General features: G+C 39.9%; 1 protein-coding gene across 1 annotated transcript in view; it reads right to left on the reverse strand.

The window, feature by feature from the left end:
- The window catches only part of TBC1D14 (TBC1 domain family member 14), a 74768-nt gene that overhangs the window by 48220 nt on the left and 4484 nt on the right, over window positions 1–22064 (reverse strand). Inside the window, exons 2-3 of the mRNA XM_018089046.2 lie at window positions 20623–21358; window positions 3946–4066 (exon numbers count right to left, since the gene is read on the reverse strand). Of these exons, the coding sequence (XP_017944535.1) occupies window positions 3946–4066; window positions 20623–21296 (795 nt within the window). The 5' untranslated portion in view covers window positions 21297–21358. The remainder of the gene's footprint in view (window positions 1–3945; window positions 4067–20622; window positions 21359–22064) is intronic.

Consider the following 22064-nt stretch of genomic DNA (forward strand, 5'->3'; position numbering starts at 1 on the left):
CAGCTTTGCTGGGTTTTTAGATTGTGTAGATCTGTTTTATTATTTGTCCCTTTTCACCCTATTTTATCCTTTTCCCTTCTCCCTTCCCCCCTCTTCCCTTCGACTTCGGGAAGCTATTTGGGGTCATAGATTCATATATATAATTCTCATTGTATATCTCTGTTTTATACATAATATATATATATTTTTTGGTTAGAACTTTGGCTGCCTGGTTTTTCGTTTTTTTTTCCTTCCCTCTCTGGGAAGGAGACCCTGTTGTCGAGTTTCGGAGATTTGGCAGGAAGCCAACTCCAAACTTGCACACTTAGTCTTTTAATACACAAAATCTTGACTAACCAGTTGCAAACAAGTTCTGTGAAGACAGATCACATGAGAGGAGACAACCAAATTATATGCTGGTTGCCTCTTCTTGAGGTTTTTAAAGGAATTTCTTTTTAAGAGAATTCACTAACAAAAGGGGGGGAGGAGAGGTTGCAAACATACAATATTCAAACCTTCTGTGCTTGCCAATCTTGAAGTGTTTCTAAAAGAAACAGTGGCTGCACAACCCACCTCAGTCTACTGGAAGGGGAGAGAATTCCACTTTGGTCGTGATTCTCAGTGAGGTACCGTCACTGACTTTTAGTGCATTTTCACAGTTGCAAAAGCAACTGGCGTAACCAGTTCTGCTCAAGCAGAATTCCTGAAGATAACTGATATAAAAAATTGATCATGTAAACCTCCACTGCAAGCACACTTCCAGCTCCTCCAAGACTACTCGTTCTGACTGCTTTTAAGCTTTAAAACATTTAACTGGATAAAAACTATAAGAAAGCTCTTGGTGACCAGTAAAACAACTCAACCTGAGCATACATCAATATTGATTTTTCATCAGAAGACTACTATTCACGTATATTACCAGCATTAAAAGTAGGATAAGCAACAGCTTAGCTGCAGTGATGTTAATTCCTACATTGTTAAAATAGAGTACTGATGCTGTGCTCTATATACACTTGCTGAACAACAGTTTTTACAGGACTTGAGAAAAGGCTTATGTGCTCAAAAACCTGTCTGACTACTCCTCTGGTGCGAGGTCAAAGGGGAAAAAAATGCTTCTTCTCCTTCCATACCGTGCCTGGCTCAGCTGTACATGTACAGCCATCTCCAGCCATGGGTTAACAAGATGCAACTTGCAAATGGCAACTGATGTTTGAGGGGCTGGAGTTTTCATCATTCATTCATTTATTTATTTAGCAAGAAAGCAGGAAGGAAAAAAGAACTGGTCTTCCTAAGATCAATTTTTAACTACTTCACAATTCAATTACCTTTTTTCCTCTTTTGTACTTCACATAAGCACTTATCTTAAAACTGCATTTTTCCTTGGAAATGGCTTTCAATCCCATTGAAGCTTTCAATGAGCTTATTATGGGGAAATTATAAGAACAATGTACAATAACAACATATTCTAAAGATTGTTCCCCTTACATAAGTATTAAAAATATGCACAAAAGCACATCAATCCTTATCATTCAGAAGACCATTTAAGTTTGCAGTCAACTTTGCTCATCTCATTCTGGAAAACAAATAATCTTTCATTGATATAAAAAAAAGTATGAGAAGATGGAACCACAAACGTACCAATGAACTCCATTACAGGAGCACAGAGCCAAATGAATGGGATAGTCACAGGGTCTAATTAGTGACCTGGTACAAAGGGGGTTTTTTGATGTCTGTACAGAAGCAAATGCAAAAGCAGACTTGAGAAAGGATCACTTGCTGGACCAGTCATCTTAGTTCTTGTGCACGAAGAGCTCATGCCAAGGAAGTAAGATCAAATGGGGTTCCCCAGATACCTGGTTATCAATTCCAGACCTCAAGGGTGAAATAGAGCTGCAGCATTAATTCCTCTGGCCTACTACTCTTTTTTCTAGAGAGGTGAAGAAACTGCTGTTGGCCAACAGGCATCATCCCAATAGCCCTATGCTGTCACCTCCTTCACTCAGACACCCACCACTCCTTTAGGCACAAACCAAAGGGCTAAAATTGTGCCTCTAAATGGGCAAAAACTCCACAAGTGCTACTCTGTCATTGTTAAAGCAACTGGGAGGGGTACCTGGACTGTGCTTTTAGATGTTGGTGAGGTTCAGATTAGTGATTTACAGCACAACTCCTGTCTCAGAAAGCCTGCATGTCAAAAATAAGTTCAGGAAAGTGCCAAATCAATTAGGAAGGATTAGTTATTGTTATCCAAGAGGCACTGGAGACAATTGTTTTTTAGACTTGCAGTCTTGCCAGAAACTCAATAATGTTTGGATGCCATACCACATAAATCTTTAATAGCTACTTTTTTCTAACACATTTAATACAACCATTCAAAGTTGTAATGCTCTTGGAACACTGAACACTCACTATTTAAGACAGTTTGGATGTATAGGAATAATATTCACAGTACCAGCAAAAACCAAAAAACATTAATAAATTATTTATCCACTTACTAAAGAACAGGTGCTACAATAAAATATACTGCTAAGTGTCAGAGCATTGTTATTATTAGGCCTCTTCAATTCTGTCATGAAAAATCTTTGGTGAACACTTCAGAACTGTTAATTGTATCAAGACAAGCTGTAGATAAAGTCTGAATGGTTGATCACAGTGACAAGTTCAAAAAGCTGCCTGAATTTCATTTCTATGAACAGCCCAACTACAGCTAAGCCCAGTGACATGACACATGGATTTCCAGAGTACTTTACCCTAAATTAAGCAGCACAGTCCTTCAAATGAGCATTTGCATTTCACACACTGCAGCTGGTTTTGAAGTTCTTACTACATGTTCTCTCTTTCCATGCAAACCTCCCCATTCCCACAGTGGTTTGAACAAGGAAGCGACGAGCAAAATATGACAAAAGCCCAAACCCATGACATGCCTATATGAAATCCCATGACATGCCTATATGAAATCCCATGACATGCCTATATGAAATCCCATGACATGCCTATATGAAATCCCAAACCCCCAGATCGAGTCAGGCAGATTGAAAGAGGCTGTTTTCTTGTCACTGAAAGAGCAGCTCATGAACTGCTGCCCACATAGCTGGATTTCACAAGAGTTTCCCCATTGGAAAGGCAGGTCATTTGATTCACTAGCCAAATGCTTGGGTCTATCTGTACTAGAATCAGTTCTCTGAAATGTTGTTTTCAACAATGTTATAATGCCACAGTTTGAGAAGTGATATGCAAAGAAGGAACCATTTCAATAAATAATTTCAATACACACTCCGTTTTGAGTGTGTATTGAAATCCAGCTATTTGGACAAGGAAAAAATATTTATTCCTCTCACTTACCCTGAACTGTACTGTATTGTTCCAACATTTCAAGTCAATAACCAAATTTTCATCAAGGCCAACACATGGAAAATTTCAACTCCAAACAGCAAGTACTTCAGAAAACAAGGAATGGGTGAAACAAGCATTCTAACACAAGTTTCTGGCACTCTATCACGTTCACTTTATCTTGAAGTTATGTACTTTTAATTACTATTAAAGCAAAAATAAGCCAAGGCCAGAAGACCACAATTTCCCTTCAAACAGCCTGTTATAGATGGATCTTTGACATAAAGGCCACAAACCAGTGAAAGCCAGAACAAGAATAAGATACTAGAAAGATTTTCAAATTAGGTAAACTTGATTATAAAAATAACAAAAAACCATATACTCTGAATCTTCACAAGAAATGCTTTATACCCAAGTGGTATGTGTTTTCATGGAGTAGTCAATATGATGACCACATTCTTTTGAATGACACTGTTATAATGGAAGTAAAATTTCAACTAAGAACCTTCTTTGCTACTGCCCAAGAAATTGTGCACAACTCATCAAAGAAATAGGCTGCTCAGTCATATATACAGATCATAAATTTAACTGGCTTCTACATTCACCATTAATCCTAACACAGGACAAAACAAATACCTTTTGCATTTTCTTGGGATCTTTCTGTGAGTTTTCTCTGAGAGGTACTTTTCCAAAAAACTTCCATCCCACATCATTTTGTTTTTCAAATCTTGCACTTTGCTTTCTGGTAAACAAACTCCTAAAAAAAAAAAAAGTTTGATTAAGAAAAAGGGGTTTTTAATTATAACAAACAGAAGGACAGACAATCTGCTGACCTTATGTATCCCAATCAAATATTCCAACTCCTCTCGTGGTTGAGCTGACAGACACTGTTTCCCGTTCTCAAAAGATAAATCATGCAGTATTATCACCATACCAGGCAATGGACTTTGTTAAATAATAACTTCTAGTAGATAAAAAAAAGTTCATTTTCCAACTTTCTATAGGTGGCCTTCCTTTTTAGCCTCCTTCTAGACCATTCAGCCTCACTCCTTTAAAAAACCACTAAGACACAATCTCTTGCTGAGTAAACATTCTCTACCTGTCTGTTACAACACACTTCTACCAAAAATCACAAAAAAGTTGGAGACATAGTAGCCTTTTACTGTATTTGATCTGCTTTCATAAAAGATTATTTTTCCTGAATAAGCTTAAAAGCTGCTATCAAAACACATTAATTCTGAAGACATTTTATTAACTCTGAAATGTCTCAACCAGCTTAAACACTGCAGGAACAGTCAAAGCCAGGCACAAAGCCACTAAAAACTGAATTACTTTTATTGACGTTGCTAGTTTTTAATCATAAAGCGATAGGCCAAACTTCCATTTTTACACCACAGCTACATTTTTCCAAAACTGGACATGCAGTACAGACCAGACTTCATGCACTCAGCTCCTTCAGCAGTACAATAGATATTCTACACCCACAGCATGTCTGCATTATTAATGTAACAAATTTTCTTTTGTCCTATTGTCTAGTTTAGCAAGTATTCAAATATATACAGGTTGGCTCAGTTATTTACTCACCTCGTGGTAGGTTTTTCTGGAAACCTGACTATAGATTTTTGCTCCCTCATTTAAAAGAAAAAAAAATAATCCTGAGACAAAAGTATTTTTGCTGCTGCAATCAGCAGGCAGCTCTAGCACCTTCAAACCATGGATGCTTCCAGTCTGCCATTACTTGTTTTCCTTACAGTTACTACCCTAATGCCCAGTGTGTTGGCTCATTGAGTACAGACTGTTTCATACACATCAAGTGTGGAAGTTTGGTAAATAGAAGTATATTGAGCTGCATGTTCCAAAAGGGCTGAATCCATAATAAGAACAACCTAATTCCTAAATCTGTAATAGGAACAACCTAGACACTAAAAAGTTGTATTTCCTGGCCACTTCGTATCAGCTGACACGAAAAATATCACAGCTACACCAACAGAGAGAACATTGCTGCAATACAGGAGAAATGTTTGATATGAGGAAGACAATTGAGGTAAAAACGTCAGCGTGTTAAAGTGTACTATAAAGTTAATAGGGTGCACTGCCATCCTTAAATATGCACATATTTATACAAATTATCACATGATTCTGTATCACAAGGATACAGTTACCTTGAAATTCAAACCAGGAACAGATTATCATATTAAAAGATAAGAACAGAGTGTTTAGGTACAGAAATCACACGCAAGTCAATTACAACTGATGTCAAAGCTAAGCAGTAACTGTACTTCTACAAACCCCTCTCAGCTTTCTCCTACCCTACCCCACACAAAATAAGAAACAGTATAAAGATACAGAGTAAACACTTGTAGGGAAAGCACTAAAGAGTAACAACATGAAAAACATAGAAACATGCTGCCATTTCCCCCCCCTTTCACCTTTTTTCGAAGCATGACATTATAATCCTACAGGTAAACTACTGGATCAAACCCAAAGTTTTGCTTTTTTTCTCTCTAACTAGCATACTCCTATTTCAGTGTTATGAGACTTTCCCATGGCTCATCATTACAGTTGTGAGACTGCTTACAGATTTATAAGCTAACTAAAGCATTCATCAACTGCTGGGAAACAGAGAATATCACAAAAATAATTTCCAAGAGAGGTATCTCAGTTGAATTTAATTTCTTTCCGCCAGCAATTCCTTCACCTTGTCAATACACAGATTCCGTTCTGATTGGTCTGAAGGGTTTCTGCATGTCATTTTCTCACCCTTGCCCATTTCATAACATCTAAGACCAGAGAGGATGGATTTATATTATCATTTGACACAGCTACCAGGGAAATAATATATAAAGAGAGACAGAAAAGAGATTAATTTTTACATATATGTTCAGTTAATTTAAAACGGAGAAATATCAATTAAGTTCTAAAATATATATAAGAGTAAAAAGGAAAGCATGACAGGAATAACATCATAAAAATCGTGGCATGTGAACAGGATAAACAATGCTAGGCAGGCTGGTTGTTCTTGCAAGAAGTTTTCTTTCGGGTTGTTACTGCTTCAAAAGCGAATTCCAGACTGTCTTAAGAGAAAACAAGAACTTGTAGCACCAGGGACAGTGAAAGAGCCCCCTAAGGAGCACACCTGTGTGACAGTTCTGTGCACATTCAAATCCTCTTCTGCAAGTAAAAGGCTTTCATCACACTTCATTAGCACTGCGATAACATGAAAATTAAAGGCAATTTTCTCTCCCTATCTATCCACATCAGAAGTTGCTAGCACAAGGGTATATACAAGCAACAATCCCCCCAATCTCCTCTGAGGGATTTTAAGAGCAGCAGTAGATCTTTATCCTCAGAGCAAAATAAAGATGAATTGGAATGATAAAATAGAACAGCTCTCTGCTGCAAGGGCCTGCATAAGATGAACTAAACTGGAAAGGTCAATCTCACTCACTTGTTTTCAATTCAATTCCACAGTCCTAACTATCTACTTTCCCTTTAGAGGGACCATCATAATAAATAATCTGTTCCACAGCTTATCTAGCAGATGGCACAGCACTTGCTCAGCTCACTCTCCTCTATCTCTACATTCTAGGGCACCAGGCATCTCTTCCCCTTTTTGTACTATGTCAGTTCACTTTTAATTTAAAATATATATATACTGAACTGAAAGCACCAGGCATGGTCAACGGACAACTCCCATTCCACACTCTCCTTTTCCCCTGCTCTCTGTCTGGGCCTGAGTTCTAGTGTTTTGCTGGTGTCCACACTCCTTATGAACTCCAAAAAGTCTCAAAACTCCCAAAAGGCATAATATTATCAGAGGCCACATATCAGCACAATCAGATGTAGAACAGCAAACTACAACCTGTTCTTGCTTTGATTGAGGACATTAAACCATGATCTACCCTGACTGGAACAGGCCAAAGTAAACCACAAGATAGTCAGGATGGCATGGAAGGAGCAGAAGAGATGCCACCTAATTTGCAGCTGATCTTAGAAAACTGAACAGGAAAAATAACCCAAACAAACAAACTATGGCATGTTCTCCAGTTCAATTTCTGCAGAGCTTTGCAAAAAATCAGGACACCACCACAGGGTCCTGACAAAAACACTACTTGAGATTTCTGGACTGAAAGCAAACCCTTAAAATATGATCAAACTTCCATAATTACCACAGAATCAGAGGTGCCATAAATAAAAATCAAGAATTTAATTTATAAATTAGTTGTAGCTCCAGGTTACAATTAAACCTAAGAAATCCTAACAGGAAAGGTTGTGCATGGACCCAGTTTCTACCTCACCACTAAGTGCCCTTTTTAAGGTCTAAAGGGGTTTCAAAAAACATCCTGCCGAAATAGGGGATCTTTTTGAAGGGAATTTCTCCCAGGCTCATGGTTATTTAGCCTACTTAATACCTACTGCAACTGCCTTAGAAGGAAGTAAGGATTTCTGCCATATATATATAGTAAAACCTTCAATTTTTCTGCTGCCACAGCACAAAATGGAATTACTTTCTTCCCATGCTAACACAGCTCCCTCGGATTTCCAAGAAAAGTACTAAGCAGTCTCACTTCTGAAAAAATTCACTAAGAAAAATTCCACTTTAAAGGTAACTTAAGGAGACCTTGCCTAACAGAAAATACAGGTTAATAATAAGCAAAACTTCTCTACTTGGGGAAAAACAAAACAAAACAAACAAACAAACCAACCAAAAAAACCCCACAAAAACCCCACAAAACTTAAACAGACCTTTACTCCAAAGACGAGCTCAGAAATGCTAGGCTAAAAGATACCAAACTTTCATTACAAGTGCTTTAGGATAACAAAATTAATTTGAGATCTTGAATGTAGAAAAGGCTTGACGTGCCTGGAAAGAAAAGATCACATGCTGATCGTTATCTCGGTCTCATTGTCCTCTTCACAACCATTAGAGCACATCCTGCTGATTTACAATAGGGACATTACCAGGAATTTCTGACATGACACATCGTGTCTGCAGTATCATTAGTGTGGAGCCATTAAAGTGTCACGGGTTACATCTGCATTCCCATTGTACGTGCTAACTATTTTACACTAAGTGTCTGCAGCTTCTTATTTTAGAAAAGCCAAGCACAGAAGTTAAATTGAGGTCACGTTTCAAATAGAAAATTGCTTTTTGCACAGTTCCCTAAAAACGGTATTTGGCACCGAACAGCTGTTTAACCTTGTTATTTTAATTGAGCTAAGAAGTAGAAATACCTGCCTGAAGAGAATTTAATTCTAACTCCAGAGTTAATTTTTACATACATACAAATACCATCCTGTGATATAGGACAGAGATGGAACAATCTTTTGCTTGAACATACAGATACTGCATCACCACTGTATCTTAACCTGCCCAGCTGCCTTTTCTGTGGGGAAAAGAGGAAGTCAATACCAAGAGACAAGTTCAGCAGTGTCAGGAAATTCTTATTTTTTAATAAAACTTAAGAACCATTTCATTTTGGTTCTATAAGCACTGCTAAGATAAACTTAGTGAATAGTTGCCATATATGCACTGCACATTTACGTCTTGCCCGTACTTATGTAGCTTTGTGTGCTGTCATGGGCAGGCTTTAAGCCTCAATCAAATTAAAAAAAAATAAAATTATAACCACATCAATAACAAGTAATCAAGTCAAACCTACCCATATGGCACCTGTTACAGCTTTTTCAAGCTTGTGTTTTTAAACAAGGTCCTGCATCACCACTGAAGCAGCAAGTTTATCTAGTTCTTTCCAATCCTCTTTGCAAACAGACAGGAAGTCTGAACACAACTGCCAGCAATTACTGCCCTGTGACGAGTTGATAACAGCCACTATCAATGAGCATGTGAGGAGTTCTGAGCAGCAGCTCCACAAAAATTCACTTTTTCCACGTTTCAGCTGTGCTTTGTCCCAAGTAAGATAGTCTCTTATGTGAAGTCACCTCTCAAGAGGTCACCACCTCCCACCAAGCCCTCCAGTTCTGTCCATAAACCTATCCACTAAAAGCAGCAGACAGTGCTGCCACGGTTTCTGTTGCCAATTTATTCCAGGTCTTGAAGTCAGCTGTAAATCTCCTCCCTGAAAAGTCTCAAAGTCTCCTCTAGCCAGGCAGGTTCAATATTGTGCCCAACCAGATACTCCTGAAGTTGGTACCACCAGAGTCAAGGAACAATTTCTCTGGTACAAACAACAGGAAAAAAAGGATGGGCTCCAACACAGTAGCTGTCAGAGGGTGGAGCTGAGCAAGGTGGACACATATACACCCACTGACACCTGTTGGTGCACACACACACCCCCCTACACCTGGACTTCCAGGACACACACAGGGTGGGGTTTTTTCCCCAGAATTTCCAAGGTATACCAGTTTCCTGAAACAAAAGGGTAGAGGAGCCTAGGATTTAGGAGTTTTCATGACTAGAGTATTTGAGTTCTTCAGAAAATCTGAATTTTAACTGTGTTGCTGTGACTATTTTGCCATGGCTCCTTAGACAAAGTTCTGCAGAACCTGAATTCCCAGCATGCAGCACAGAAGGACAATTGTAAGCAAAAGAAAAGTGAGATGGCACATGTTGCTCTATGGTAGATTAACACTGATCTAGCATAGATTACATTTGCAAGTAAATGTGTTCCTTACTCTTAAAAAGACAGTTGGAGTACAGAAACAAAAAAAGTATGAAAATTATCTAGACACTGACCCTGCTCATGCAGACTGATGCAATTTCTGATCTGTGTTTACCCTACACTAATTTGCAATTGCAAGAAATTTTTGTTACAAGTTTTAAAAACACAGGCAACATTTCTTGCTCTCAAGATGCACACTCACATTCAAATTTTAATTAGTCTTTCAATTGAGAAGGTTATTTTCAGAAGACAAAACAAGTGGAATAGTCATGCACATTAAGTACTGGAAGGACTTACCAGTCTCATGAGCAGAGCAGATGAAAAATAAGGATAGTGGAGAGAGTTCAAAAGGTTCATATTTTGTAGAGCAAATTTATCTTGAAAGACATTTTTTCAAATGAGTATCAGACTTGCACGTATTCTTAAGAAGCAAGAAAGAAACACAGGCAAGTCAAAGTTCATTTCAGCTGTTGCTGGGAAGCCCCTGACAATCCCTGTTAAACTACACAAGGAGAGAGCACTAAGGTCTTGAGCCCCTCGGCCTACCCAAGGCACACAAATTCCATGTGTGATGGACTTTAGACAAAGTAAGCAGATACTAATCCTCAGAACTAGGTAAACCCACACTGAGCACATAAGCAGTGTAAGAGATGTCTCCACAGACATTATTCCACAAGGCATCCAGAAAACTACACTGAAACAAAACATTTTAAGTAACATAGAGCATCTATTAGGCAAAAAACATAAGATAAATTTTATTAAATATTTGCTGCATTGTGAGCAAAAGTGTCCAGTCACCTTATCTGACATAGTATTAATTCAATTAACACTACCTAGGAAACGTTCTATTATGGAATTTAGGCAAAAGGTATAATAATATTGTTTTCTTCTCATCCTCCAATGACCGTTTGCATTTTGTACCAATCATAACTCTCCTAACTTACCCTCAATAAACAGAATAAAGAGTTCTCACCTCCAGATATTGCAAATTAAACAATTTCCAGAGGCTGAGAAAATAAACCCTGAAAAACCAGCAACGTATTCTATCAAAGAAATTTTTGTTACCTGATTAGTGGAGGAACAAGACTGACACATAAATCACGACGACTGGAGAACTGACGGACTTGAGAAGGCACCTTTGTCAGGAGACACACCAAAGTCTCCTGAAAGGCCCTAAATCTACATCCTCCACAGGTAAAAGCCAGCACTTGGTACTCATGACCAGGTAACACTGGTTCCTAGAAATAATTCACTAGACACAGTGACTGCCAGTTCTTACATTCCCTGCTCCCAACTTCAGATCACCTCTAGGTCAACTTACACTTTGGAAAAAAAAAACAAACCCAAACACATAGCAAAAAATCCGCAAAACAAAACAAAAAACCCCCAACCAACAGAACAGAACATCATAGGAAAAGTTCAAGTATTTTGACTATGGCAAAGAACCTGCATAAACAAGTCAAAAGTTATGCTTCGAAAAGGATTCCAAAAATACATACAAAAGCAGGGGTTGCAGAATTTTATCTCTGGGAGATTGCCAAAGGTCAGACTAAAGGAAGAACAATGCTTGGTTTATGGATAAACAAATCTAACAGAAACAGAGCCAGACAGCCTACATGTTGACCTACCTATGGAAAAGGTAACTAATAACAGAACCATATTTTGTAAATTCCTATCACATTTTATAAATACAGTTTTCCAGCCACTGACATTCCAGTATGCTCAGTAAGAATCAAGGACAACGATGCTTTATGGTGTAACAGATACCTGCAGGTTTGGGGGGGGGGAAAAAAGACTTCCACAGCTAGAGAAACAATACAAGTTAGCAGTACAGGACACCTGATAGCTTGCAATAGGGTAACTTGGAAATTTCTCTAGAATTCTGGCAAAAAAGAGCAGAGTTTAATAAAATACTTATCAAAACCACAATATTCTGCATTTACCTTTTTTCTTAGCAGGTAGCCCTCATTTCCCAGGAGAACAAAGCAGAGTTGCCTGCACTGAAGTGTCCAAGACATGCAAAATAAATCAGACAGTAACCCTGCAAGTTTGGGAGTTAGAATTGGTTGTGGCAAGCCAAGAACTATTCTGCACATGGATAATGCACAGTGCTAGCCTACTATGCAAATACTACAGAATTCTCAGAAACAGGAGTTTCAGGAAGTTAGGACTCTCATATAAAATCAACACTCAGGTCCAACTTCAAACTAATATATTACAGTCAAATAAGCTATAATTAATGATCCTTTTCTAGCTGGCAAAATTCCCAGTCACCCTAATGTTCTCAGAATAATTCAAAATTTCATTCCTAGAGTCTGAAAGCAGCTCTCTTCATTGATTTGAAGTAGTATTACCACACTAATAAAATACAGAATGCATACTTGAAATGTCAACCTAAGAAAAAGCTGAACTCCAGTAAACTGTAAGACCCTGCAGCTATAAGGGTGAAACATGGACTGGTTTGAGTTGATCAAAAGGAAAAAGTGAATAAAAGGTCTAACTGGTGCCCATGAGACTATATCTGTATGCAGTTTGAGGCCCCTGGACTACAAGAAAGAGATATCAAAAACTAGAGGAAGCCCAGTGGGTGACCACTGTGGTGGCTGGGTGGTGAGGCCTATGACAAACAAGCAGGGATGCTGAGAAAGGTGCTTTCAGTCAGTCTGGAGGACCATTCTCAGAGATACAACGAGTTAAAAAAACAAGAGACAAAGCAGCAAGTTGCTGCAAGGTAAATTCCAATTGGATAAAAGGGGAGAGGAAAAAAAATTCACAGTGGTAGCAGATAAATCCTGGACCATGCAGTCTAGAGAGGCTGTGGTAACTCCAGGCTTGGATGAACTCACAATGACTGGATGAGGTCCTGAGGAACACCTCCAGGGCTGAAGCGCTGCACTGAGCAGGGGCTCACACCACCGTGCCCCAGAAGTCCCTTCTGACCTGAACTGCTCATTGATTCTGTATTTGTGGAAGGCTGCTGCTCACAAAGGGGAGTCCAAGCACTAAGCAAATACCTTGTCTTACCTCACGATTGTTGCCAAGTTCTTTTGTTTATTTTGTCAGTTGTCAAAGTAAGGTGTGAATGACCCTACTATTTACTGTAGGGATTTTTCTTTGTTATTCTTATGAAATGGGTCGACAATTTTTGAGGCACTTAATGACTACAAAGAGAGGCTTAACATAAATAAGGAATGGTTAGTTCACTAAAACAGCAATGTCACTAATGCTCAAATTGAAAGTAACAGTTCATAAAAATGAACTTGCAGGGTTTTTTTTTCTGCCAGCGAATTCAGCATTTAACAGGACGTTAAATATCAAAAGTAAGGCATAAAAACATATGTTCCTGCTTCAGAAAATCCATGGGAGAGTGAATGTTGCAAGTAACACAGAACACTCATCTATGCTACAGATCTCATTCACCACCCAGTGTGAGACTTCTGTAATGCTTCCTACCAGCCACTAGAAAAGAAACATACACATTTTACTTGCTTTTAAATAATAACTAGACCACATTAAGTCAGTTTTGTACCATTACTAAAAAAACAACGCCAAAGCTCAAAGTACCACTGAGCAGATTTTCATTTAACTTCCATAACGAACAAATAACTTCAACAAGTCTCGTTTGTGCAAAACTGTTTCCATTATTCAACAGCAAAACTAAGATTTTAATCTATAAAAGTAACTTCCCCTAAGAATAAAGAGCCACATATCAAGTAAGATTTAGTGCAAAGTTTAAGGCAGAACTAACACAACAGTAATTATTCCACAATACGTTATTCCACACATAAGGGAAAATAGGGACTACAATTAATGTGGATAGTTTCAGTTCAACACCTAGTGGAGAACAGGCCACATGACAAAATTCAAAACTTCATGCTCTGAATTAGGGGATAGCAATTTTGGAGACTGTATCATACGAATTTCTAACCTTCATCAAAAGCAAAGGCTGTCGTCTTTGTAGAACTCCAGCTTTGCACCTGTGGAAGATTTGCTTTGAGAGAAAATGTTTATTTCAGAAAAATTCTGCAGCTTTTCTTTTGTTTTACACAGAGCTGTGAAAGGAAGTACAGATGAGGGGAGGACCACTAGTCTGTCAGTTCAAGTAGACAGCATGGCTTTCAAATAAGTACTATCCAAAACCACACTGTAAAGACTGAAGCACCCTTCAGATGAGTACACCTGAATGCCTCACGGGCTGCTGAAATACTGTTGCCAGGATCATCTGTTAAAACAGATCCTCAGTGCCTGTGCTGCTTCCTACACTGCTGAAATATGAGCTTGTTTGCCTTCTTGAATGAGGCCTGTTAGTCTCACTCCAGTGCCTGGTAAACTTACAGAAAAGATTATTCTGACAGGTATCAAAAAACACCTGAAAGACAACACAGTCATTGGTCACATCCTGGCTTCATTAGTCCTGCTTATCAAACCTGATTTCCTTTTATGACGAGGTAACACACCCAGCTGATCAAGGGAAGCCAGCTGATACAATCTTCTCTGATTTCAGCAAAGCTTTTGATACTGTCTCTCACAGGATCCTTCTGGACAAAATGTCCAGCACAGTTGGATAAACACACCATGTGGTGGGTGAGCAATTGGCTCATGGGTCGAGCACAGAGGGCAACAGTGAGTGGGGTGACATCAGACTGGTGACGTGTCACTAGTGGGGTTCCACAGGGCTCCATCTTGGGCCCTGTGCTCTTCAACATCTTCATAAATGACTTGGATGCAGGACTAGAAGGGATACAAAGCAAGTTCACAGATGACACTAAAGTGGAAAAATCTGCTGACTTCCTGGAAAGCAGGGAGGCCTCACAGAGAGACCTCAACAAATGAGAGGACTGGGCAATCACCAACCATAGGAAGTTCAACAAGGGAAAGTGCTGGATTCTGCACCTGGGATGGGGCAAACCTGGATGCATGTACAGACATGGGGAATGAGATGCTGGAAAGCAGTGTCGGGAAAGGGACCTGGGAGTCCTGTCCAATGGCAAGGTGAATGAGTCAGCAGTGCCCTGGTAGCCAGGAGGGCCAACTGTGTGCTGGGGGGCATCAGGCAAAGCATCGCCAGCCAGTCGAGGGAGGGGATTGTCCCACTCTGCTCTGCACTGGGGTGGCCTCACCTTGAATATTATGGCAGCTTTGGGCACCACAAAATAAGAAAGATATTAAGCCATTAGAGAGTGTCCGAAGGAGGGGGCAATGAGGATGGTGAAGAGTCTTGTGGGGAAGCCATACGAGGGGCAGCAGAAGGCACTTGGTCTGTTCAGCCTGGAGAAGAGGAGACTGAGGGGAGACATTGCAGTTAAAACTTCCTTGTGAGGGGAAAAGGTGGGGCAGGCACTGTGGTGACCAGTGGCAAGACCCGAGGAATGACCTGAATTTGTGTCAGGGGAGGTTTAGGTTGGATATTAGAAAAAGGTTCTTTACCCAGAGGGTGGCTGGGCACTGGAACAGGCTCCCCAAGGAAGTGTCACAACATCAAGCCTGACAGAGTTCAAGAAGCATTTGGATGATATTCTCAGGCACATGGTGTGACTCTTGGAGATGGTCCTGTGCAGGGCTAAGAGCTGGACTTGATGATCCTCATGGGTCCCTTCCAAATCAGTACATTCTGTGATTCTTCTCTTTCCAGCTCTTTCAGATGCCCATTATTGACAACAATCAGCTAAAAATGCACAAAGACACAGCAGCAGGGAGAGACAAACCTGGCACCAAATTCCTCTCTTGCCTCCGACAGGCCAGTGAATCCCAGGGGATCAGACAACTACAGCACTGGAGAGCCCAGCCCTGCCACAGGGCAAAGCAGCCTGTGCTGGGTGTCCATGTGGGTTCCCTCCATCAGAGGCTGGGTTTCTGGAGCCCTTCCTCCTTGCTTCTGGACAACTCCACCTGCAGCTCAGCTAGTTTTTGTTCATTTGTGGTTAAAAGCAGTGTACTCATATCCTCCCCCACAGTGCATCCAGCTCTTTCTGTCCCTCCTCCTACACACTTCATTCCTGTTCTCAGCCTGTCTCCTCCTGAACAGCCAATACTCTAAGAGGCCTCATTTAACAGAAAGGCATGAAAGAGGAGACATCATCATATCTAATATCTCAGATTACTCAATCACAATTATTTTCATCCTTTTTCTTCCCTTCTGTGGTCAGTGAATTCCCATTTTTGGAGACATGAAAAGTGAGAAATCAACAGTACAATGCTCCTTCACATTCTGCCTTCCTTTTAACACCAAAACTAGAGAAGTACACAATAAGCTGTCCTTTCATTAAAAGCAACAAACAGCATTATGAAAGGGTCCTATTCACTAACACAGGTGATTTATCTATGCCATTGATGGACCTAATTCCCTAAGATCAGAACTCCAAATTACGCATGACCAGTGATCTCAAAACATGTGTGTGTTTGTGTGATATAAACATATCAGATTCACATGATCTAAGACTTAATGCTGAAACCAGCAGCTACTATTTTGAAACTTAAGCCCTTTTTCTTATTAGATTACAAGTAAGGTCATAGCCTGGACTAGGTGTGTGCTTCTATGTATGGTATAGGATGCCAATCCTGCTTCAGATGCTTTCTCTCAGAAATACAGAGATTCTTTGTAAACAGTAAAAGGTAATGTTCTTCTTAAAGCCCTTTATTAAATGTGTAGTCCCTATTCTCTGTAAAAGTTTCCTAAGATCCTCCTATTTAGAACATTTGGATCGAAAAAATTCTAGGAGCAGCCTGAAAAGAAAGATGATCCAGATTCCTGGAAAAATAGACAATATCCATGGCAGTGCACTAAGTAAAGACTTAGGATTCCTGTAATCCAGTGAAACGAAGGGAATTGCATGGCTTATTATTTAACTGAACATAGTCCTAGTCCTTTTTATGATCACTCTGTGTGTAATCATAAAAATGCTTATCCTCAGCCTCCAAACCAATAAATGAAAATGATAAATGAGAGGTACAACTTCTGCAATGGTCCTGATTCAGCAGAGCTGTTTAAAACCCGTGCATTTAAAAAGTTTCAGCAGTACTGTACAGAAGCGAAGTCCAAAGGTAAAACTCATTAACCCACACTGCTCTGGGTCAGCAGGGCAAAGGGGCAGACAAGTCAGTGACTCTTTAGTCTCCCAGCCAATTATTTCCTCACACTATTTTTCAAGCCAAGTTCCTGCATATATTCAAATGAAGGAAATTAACTCCAACTGATGCTTTATGTGAAAGACCTCTGGGCTTTGAAAGATGTTACAAGTGACACTTTAAAACAACCAACACGTCAGGTTTCTTTGTCAACAGTCAGCGTTACAACTGCTTTTCAGAAGCAATAATCCATTTTCATGTGCTAACCTGGAGCCTAATGAGAGCACTGTACCTGTGATGCCTTAAGCTCTTCCAAGAGGAAAGCTATGCACAAGCAAGCAAGCAAGTGGCCTCTTTTTTTTTACTTTTGATATTCCTGCCACACCCAGATGCAGGAGGATCAAACAGACAGAGGAAAGAACCAGACCTTTCAGAGACGAACTGCTGAAGAGACAGCAACTGAGCCAGAGGAGCAGTCCAGGAAGCTTTCTTCACCACAGTGCTCAAGAAGGCAGGACAGGAGCACCCCATTCACGAGTGATCTTGAAGGTGTCAGGACTGATTTCTTCTACAACTCAGTTTGCAAACACAGCTTCAAAACAACACTTCATAAAACACCACAGATATTCCAAAATTGATATGTAACACACAACCTCATGCACAGTGCACATGCACACATGCAAGGAAAAACAAAATCTACAGAGTGCTAAGAAATAATTTTACATTCCGAAGCAAGTACTTCTCTAAGCATTTTCTTGATACTACAGAAGATTTACCCTTAATTGATTATGTAGGTAGCTTAGGCACACGTAACCAAGCACTGGAGGCATCTAATTACTGTCAGCATTATCTCTACAGGTAGCCACAAATCTTAACTGACACATCAAGACTGAGTTTGCTCCAGATAAGTTCGAACAAACTAACACATTCTCAGATGCCAGATGAGGTTCAATACAAGCACAGGTACCATTTCAAGAAGAAAGGTTTCTCCCTTTTACCAAATATCAGCAACTTGTGCAAAAACTTAAGCTGACTCATCTTTGTTCTCAGTGGTTCAAATCAAATTAGAGAAGCCCTCCAAGAGCTAAACCTGCAGATTAAGGCTGAGTTCCTGCACTGCAGCCTTACCCCATGACCATCAGGCTCCTGGAAGGTAGAAAGGCTGTGTACAAACCACTCAGGTGCTTGTTCTTCCACACTCTACATGTGTGGCAGCCATTCACCAAAGCCAAAGTTCTCCTATTACAGTTCACCCCTGGTTCTCCAAAGTGAAGATTTATGCACTTAACCTGCAAGAGTGTGAATCTCAGCTGAAAGTCCTTTTGGCAGAGAGTGCAATGCTAAGAACACACACCTCTCTAGGACTTGGTTTATACCTACCACTGCAGCACTTCTAACAAACTGCTTTAAGAAGCTTCCTCTCAGCAAGCTGGTCTTCAACAATACCACTCGAAATGCCTCCTCCTCACGTCACAGTGCACACAAACCCTGGTGCACAGCCCAGCAGTGAGCTGGGCAGGGAGGCCTCTAGAAAGCAGCTACTTTCAAACAAAACAGTGCAAGACCCAGGTTCATTTACTTCAGTACTCACTGAAGTCCTTGGAATCCAAGGGGCCCATAGGAACTCCAGGGAACAGGGAGTACATGGGATCACTAGAGGAAGCTATTTCAACCTCGTGGATAGCAGATTATACAAACCAACAAAAACTAGCTACAGTATGTTTTGAACCTTAACAATGCTGACAGCATAAACACAAATAGTAGTAGTCCCTGTGGTACAGAAGGACCTCAAAAGCTCTCTGCTTGTTCAATACCTCTCAACCTCACCACCAGGTCACATGGCATAAGAGAACAGATGCACAAAATATGGAGGTGTGGTGTGCAAGCACAGACAAAAAGTGAGCAACTCTTGTTTTCAAAACAGAGCAGAAGGTGGATAGTAAAGGGGAGGATATTCAAGGTCAGGTTACAGAGGGAGCACCTGGAACTTCAAAGCTGATCACCTAGTTTGAACTTAATCTTCATATTATCATGATGACATCACCCAGTGACCAGGATTATCTGTTCTCCATTTAAAAGGCACTCATGACAGCCTTTATTTCCTGGCATTCAAGGTAGCCGAAAAGATTCAGGTTAAAAAGCTCAGTCTAGTGAGTATCACAGTTCCTGTAACACTGATAAAACCACTACAGACTACACTAGAGCAGGATTTGGACAGATGGCTTTACTTTGTTGGATGAGAAAAGTTGAGAAGTGGTTAAACATCCCACTCTGAGCAAGGTCTAAATAGCCCGTTCCACTGTGCTCCCTCCAGGCTGAAGGACAGCATTTGTTTGAGTTAGCAGTTGTGCTACTAGAATGGGTAACAAAAGTTCATGCTTTGAAGTGCTGGGAAGCCTCCTGCTTCAGAATTAAGTCTGGTTCCATGGCAACGAACAGACAAGGGTCCACAAAAGCTTCAGCACCTGAAACATGACTGATGACTGGAGTTCTGCTGCACAGTACTTCAACCCAAGAATAAAAATCAACAAAGGTTTCAGCCAGTTTAATAGGTCTAAAGAAACTGCTTCTCTTAAGCTTTGCAAATAAGGCAGCCTTTCAAGGAACCATGTTTGCCAATTCTCTACGTATTTTATCAGCCTATTCATATTAGCCTATTTGTCTCACGCAAAAAAACCCACAAACACAAATATGAGGAAAAAGAGATTAGCTGAAGCAATCCCATGTGCAAAACAGGTTAGATGCAGCCAACTCTGCCTGATGCCTAAAGTTTATTTCTACAATGGTTTCTCTAAAATATATCATACTTCAGACATCATATCCTAAAAATAATAGACATTATGAAGGCCTTACATAAACAAAACCAAACCCCAAACTTACCAGCAAACAAGCAAACCCCCCCCAAAGCAGACAGTCCTTTTCCACATTCCCCTGGGCATCTGCATTTAGAACACCTTATCGTTTACACAAGGGTCACGTTTAGAAGGGGTCATGTAACTGCTTTGAGTGGCCAGTGCTGTCATTTCAACAAGCGAGTGACGCAATGTCAGATGATTTCATGCCATACATAAATGAAGGAAAAAGGTATTAAAAAAACTGTAGCTGAGATTTGGAAAGATCACAGCGGTCACACAAGTGTTTGGCAAGTATTTGTATTTTAAGCTTCATACACTTAGAATGATCAATAAAATATTCCATCACTGCTAAACCGCTTACAAATCCTCAGATGTCAAAGCTCTTTAATACGTGTATGGATCCTACCTGTATTTATCTATTTATGTGCCATCAGATTAAGGACCTTGGCCAAAACCACAAAAGATATTACTGGAGAAGCCACTGCCCAGAGGAAAAAAGACCTCGTTCAGAACTTCTTTTCTTGTAATGCAGAAGGAATCTTCCAAGATTTAAGATGCTTCCATAAAACATAAAGATAGGATGCAGAGCCTTAGTCCCTAGCAGTATCTGCCTACTTACTCGTAACACAAAAAACATGTTGTTAATACCAATCTAAATTAAAATAGCAAGCTATTATATCTTTAAAAGTAAAATATCACCCAAGACCATTCTCCTATGATCTTACGTAATCTCACTGTTAAACTACAACCATATTTCACAGAAGCATTACCTGGCAAAGAAGTTCGTAAAAGGTCCCAGTATTTTCCGTTTACTATCCACGTCTGCCTCTGGACAACACTCCTGCTGGCTCTGGTCATTGGTCTCTTTAGTGGAATTCAGGGTAACGTCCGAGAAGTGTGCCTCATCAGTCTCAAGATTCACAATTGCACTTGAACTGCTTGTGACCACAAAGTCCAAAATGTCTTCATTGCTAACCGATAAAGTCGTTGACAGTTCCGTGCTAAGACTAGACACACTACAAACAGAGACATCATCGCTTCGATTCAGAGTTTTTGAGGTTGGACTATAAAGTTTGACAGAGTCGTACCCAGTCCTTGGGAAAGTGGAGGATTTTCGCACAGCATGGTCATGCTCAGCAGCCAGAGAAGGTGGAGGCACATACGGTGGCAGTGTGCACGCGCTCTGAAACGCCCTGTCAGGCACAATTTCAGGTTCTGACTGCTTTCTCTTCACATTTAACACACTGCAGTGAACAGGCTCTGGATTTCCTATTTCTAGAGTTGGAATACCAGAATCCACTGATTTAAGGCTATGACAATCTTCTAAAGCACTGGACAGCTGGCCAGGCCCAAACTGAGGCAATGAGAGATCTCTCGGGGTCCCGGAGTTCAAGTTTGGAAGGCCCTGGACACCACTGCCCACTCTTGCATCCAGAATTCCCATGAAGGTCAAACCATTTAAGGAGTTGGACAAATTTGCATCAGTTGTCTTGGCCCAACTAGTACCTGGTTAAAAAGAAAGAAAACATAAGTGATTATTTGCAGGAAGGTTGTGGTTTGTTCTTGACTGTTTGGGTTTGTTCAGTGGGGTTTTTTTGGTTGCTTCTTTTGTCTGTTTCTTTTTTTTTTTTTTAATACACTCAATCCTGTCCTAATTTAGGCTTTCAATTAAAAATTGTTTTTCTCTTGCACATGATTACTATCCCTTCCCCCTGCTTGAACAACCGGACAATGGCAACTTAAATTAGGCTTCTAGAAAATGTCAAGCACGAAAAGCTTTTCATAAGCAGTTTGTGTGCCAGTGTTTGCTTCTTATACATCTCCTGAAAGCAAAATGACACACTATAAAACCTGCAGTATTTTAATATTCCATTATAATACTGAGACAAATATTTGAAATTTACTTCTATACAGTCATAAATGCACATTCACTGATTCCAGGGGTCTACAAAACTTGTTTACATACACTTAGACCAAATTCTGAAGTGTTCATTTAAACAGAATTTATCAGCATTCTTCTGGAAATCAAATAACTGATAATAAATTTGTCACCAAAATAGAATGCATAATGTATCAGTTTTGCATTAAGTAAGAGATGCGAAATCTGAACAGCTACAAAGCTATCCACACAGTTAATGTTTTGACAACACACATGATGCACTTCATCAGTGCATGTACAGTAACATTGACACTTGCAAGTACATTGTAATTA

The sequence above is a fragment of the Manacus vitellinus genome, unplaced genomic scaffold (genome assembly GCF_001715985.3).
Source record: "Manacus vitellinus isolate BGI_N305 unplaced genomic scaffold, ASM171598v3 scaffold_0_pilon, whole genome shotgun sequence".
Classification (NCBI taxonomy): domain Eukaryota; kingdom Metazoa; phylum Chordata; class Aves; order Passeriformes; family Pipridae; genus Manacus; species Manacus vitellinus.